This window comes from Myotis davidii, unplaced genomic scaffold (genome assembly GCF_000327345.1).
Source record: "Myotis davidii unplaced genomic scaffold, ASM32734v1 scaffold401, whole genome shotgun sequence".
Classification (NCBI taxonomy): Eukaryota; Metazoa; Chordata; class Mammalia; order Chiroptera; family Vespertilionidae; genus Myotis; species Myotis davidii.
In genome coordinates, this window is record NW_006291020.1 from 2,368,161 (window position 1) to 2,370,952 (window position 2,792).

Below are 2,792 nucleotides of genomic sequence, written 5' to 3' on the forward strand. Positions count from 1 at the left end.
CAGCGTTGCCCACTGCCCACGAGCTGAGTCCAGGTCATCCGCCATCTGGCCTTTGCAGACTAGAGCCGGCCTGTCTGAATCAGAAAAAGGCACCCCTTTGGGGCACCGTGAGGCAAGGACACTTCGCATGAAGAAAAAGTAACCCCTTCCTCCAAACGGGGAGAGTCCAGCTGCCGCTTGGCCAGCGTCCACCGTACGCAGAGGCCCACGGTTTGGTCTCATGCTTTCATTTCTCACTGCTCCCACCTTCCTCTCCAGCCTGCCTGCTCCCCAGAGGAAGGCGGCGTGTTCTCCCGGCACCCGCCGTGCCCTCCTCACCACCTCCTTTCTCTCAGGCTCCCTTCTGGAGATCCGGTGATACCGAGGTCTAGGGTCCACACCGGCCCTTCGTGGCGCTTACACAATGGGGAATGGTCCCTGTGCCGTGACACACGGGGAGCCTCGTTCCCCGCTGGACGGTGGGCCTTCATGCAGCCCCTGCACCTGTTTCCTCCAGAGGCTTCGTGGGGCTGAATAAAGAGTAATGTTGTTGATCATGGTCACAGTGACTTAAGAAAAGATGTCCCAGGTTCCGGCGGGTACGTGGGTTCCCAAGAAGGAACTCAGGAGCCTGTTGGCCTGATTTGGGCTCCTATTAGTCAGAAACAATATGACTCAGTTTCTCCCCAAATACCGAGGTCCCTTCGTGTCTCCAAAGTGGGTTTCGCCACTCACAAAAGAGGTACATCTGAGGTCATCCAGGAATCCCCACACCCCACTCCCCATATCAGGTCCCACACGGAGTGACTCCCGCCAAGAGTCCTCGCTTCCCGGCTCCTGGTTTTGTCTTCCTTCCCTCCCGGCGCAGCTCGGCTGTTCCACACTCAGGTGTTTCCACAAAGAAACGTCAAAAGCCGTCCCTGCCACCCCACAGATCTGTGCCTGAGGGGGCTCAGGGCGCCCCGACAGGCACAGGCTGCCCGCTGCTCCCGCTGCCCTCCTGGTAGAGCCCATCAGTTACTACACACCCCGCTGTGCAGACAGACAGTCCGGTTTTTAAGGCTCCCCTCCCCCCGCTCCCCGCCGGAAGCAGCTCAGGGGACAGTTTCAGGGTTTGTGCCACACACACTTCCTTCCTCAACCGAGGGAGAAGGAAGTGCCCGGTGCAGGGGTCCCCCTGTCCTCCTAGAACAGTGATGGCGAACCTTTTGAGCTCGGCGTGGTAGCATTTTGAAAAACCCTAACTGAACTCTGGTGCCGTGTCACATATAGAAATGTTTTGATCTTTGCAACCATAGTAAAACAAAGACTTATATTTTTGATATTTAGCTTATATATTTAAATGCCATTGAACAAAGAAAAATCAACCAAAACAATGAGTTTGCGTGTCACTCTGACACGCGTGTCATAGGTTCGCCATCACTGCCCTAGAACAAGATTCAAACTGGCATTTGGCCCTCAAGCAGCAGCCCGGCTCCACTTGCTCGCTCTTCCCGGCACCACATCTGCAGGAGCCGGGCGGGCACTGAACCTGCGGCCTGGGGCCCGAGATGCCCGCGCTCCCAGGAGTGACCTGCTCCCAGAGCAGCCTCACCCCCCAGGCGGGGCCTCCCGGGCATCTCCCCTCCTGCCCTGAGGCTGGAGGCAGCTGGAGACCTTGGAGTAGACTTGTGAACACCTCCTGCTGATGCTGGTGCATTACCCCCACCACACCCCCGCCCTAACCTGCCTCAGTTTCCCTGTTTACCAAAGTGTCTACAGAGGGTCCAGCTCAGACTCCTGCGGGTCTCATGGTCCCCCACACTCCAGAAAGCCTCCCGGCAGGCGGTCCCCAGCCCTTGAAGACAAGAAGGCAGGGTGCCCGCCCAGGACACACCGTGGCCCCTGCAGGGAACCCACAGAGCCACAGGCCACGCGAGGGGCTGGCTTCGCGAGCCAAGCAGGGCTCCGGGGTAGAGCTGTAGTGGGGAGGAGACAGCAGGCCTGATGGCCACGCCGTGGGGAAGCCGGCCTCCTCGCGCAGAGCTTCACCTTAGAAGCTCCTTTCAAAAGTCCCAGGTCCTGCTGAGATGGACTTGGGCGAAATGTCAGGTCTCGGCTTTAGGGAAGAAATCCAGGAAGCCTGGAGACCTGGAGAAGGGAGGCCGGGGAACACACCCCGCTCCTCCTGGGCATACAGCCAGCTACTCCTCCACTGTAGGGTGGTTCCCGGACCCCCTGAGGTTGGAACAGGACCAGGAAAACCCCAGGCTGAGCAGGGCGGGCCTCGCCCCGGGCGCCCCACAGCGGTGGCCAGCAACCCCCCACACCCGGGCCGTGCAGCGGAGTCTCAGGTTTTATCATCCGCAGTGCTATTTGCCCGCGAGGGAGCTTTGCAGAAAGTTCTGAGAGCTGTGACTGTGGGACTGGAGAAGCGAGCTCAGGCCACCTTCCGCGGGAGGCGGCGGGTGGGGAGGAGGCCTCGCTGCCAGCCCTGTTTCTCTTTCAAAACGGGCTCCAGACTCAGGGGCTTCTGCTTTCTGAGGTCTGGGCTCGCAGATCGCCCGCTTACGGAGTTTTGTCCTGAGCGTGTAAGTTCCTGTCCAACGTGCCTGGAGCCCAGCAGACCCTGTCCCATGGCGGTCCTCTCGCTGCCCCGCCTGCCCCAGGGTCTGCCAGGTGGGCTGGGTGTGCTCTGGGCTGGTCGGAGGCAGGCATTGCCCTTCTCCCGGGTGGCAGCGGGGGCCACCCCACGCGCCCTGCCCAGCCCGCCCCCGCCCCCCACGCCCGCCCGGCATTACCTCCATGTCCTCCAGCTGCCACTGCGCTCCTCT

At 60.7% G+C, this 2,792-nt stretch overlaps 1 protein-coding gene across 1 annotated transcript in view; it reads right to left on the minus strand.

The window, feature by feature from the left end:
• The window catches only part of RCSD1 (RCSD domain containing 1), a 38,401-nt gene extending 35,615 nt beyond the window's left edge, over nt 1–2,786 (minus strand). Inside the window, exon 1 of the mRNA XM_015564259.1 lies at nt 2,760–2,786. Within this exon, the coding sequence (XP_015419745.1) occupies nt 2,760–2,765 (6 nt within the window). The 5' untranslated portion in view covers nt 2,766–2,786. The remainder of the gene's footprint in view (nt 1–2,759) is intronic.
• Between the last annotated feature and the right edge of the window lie 6 nt (nt 2,787–2,792).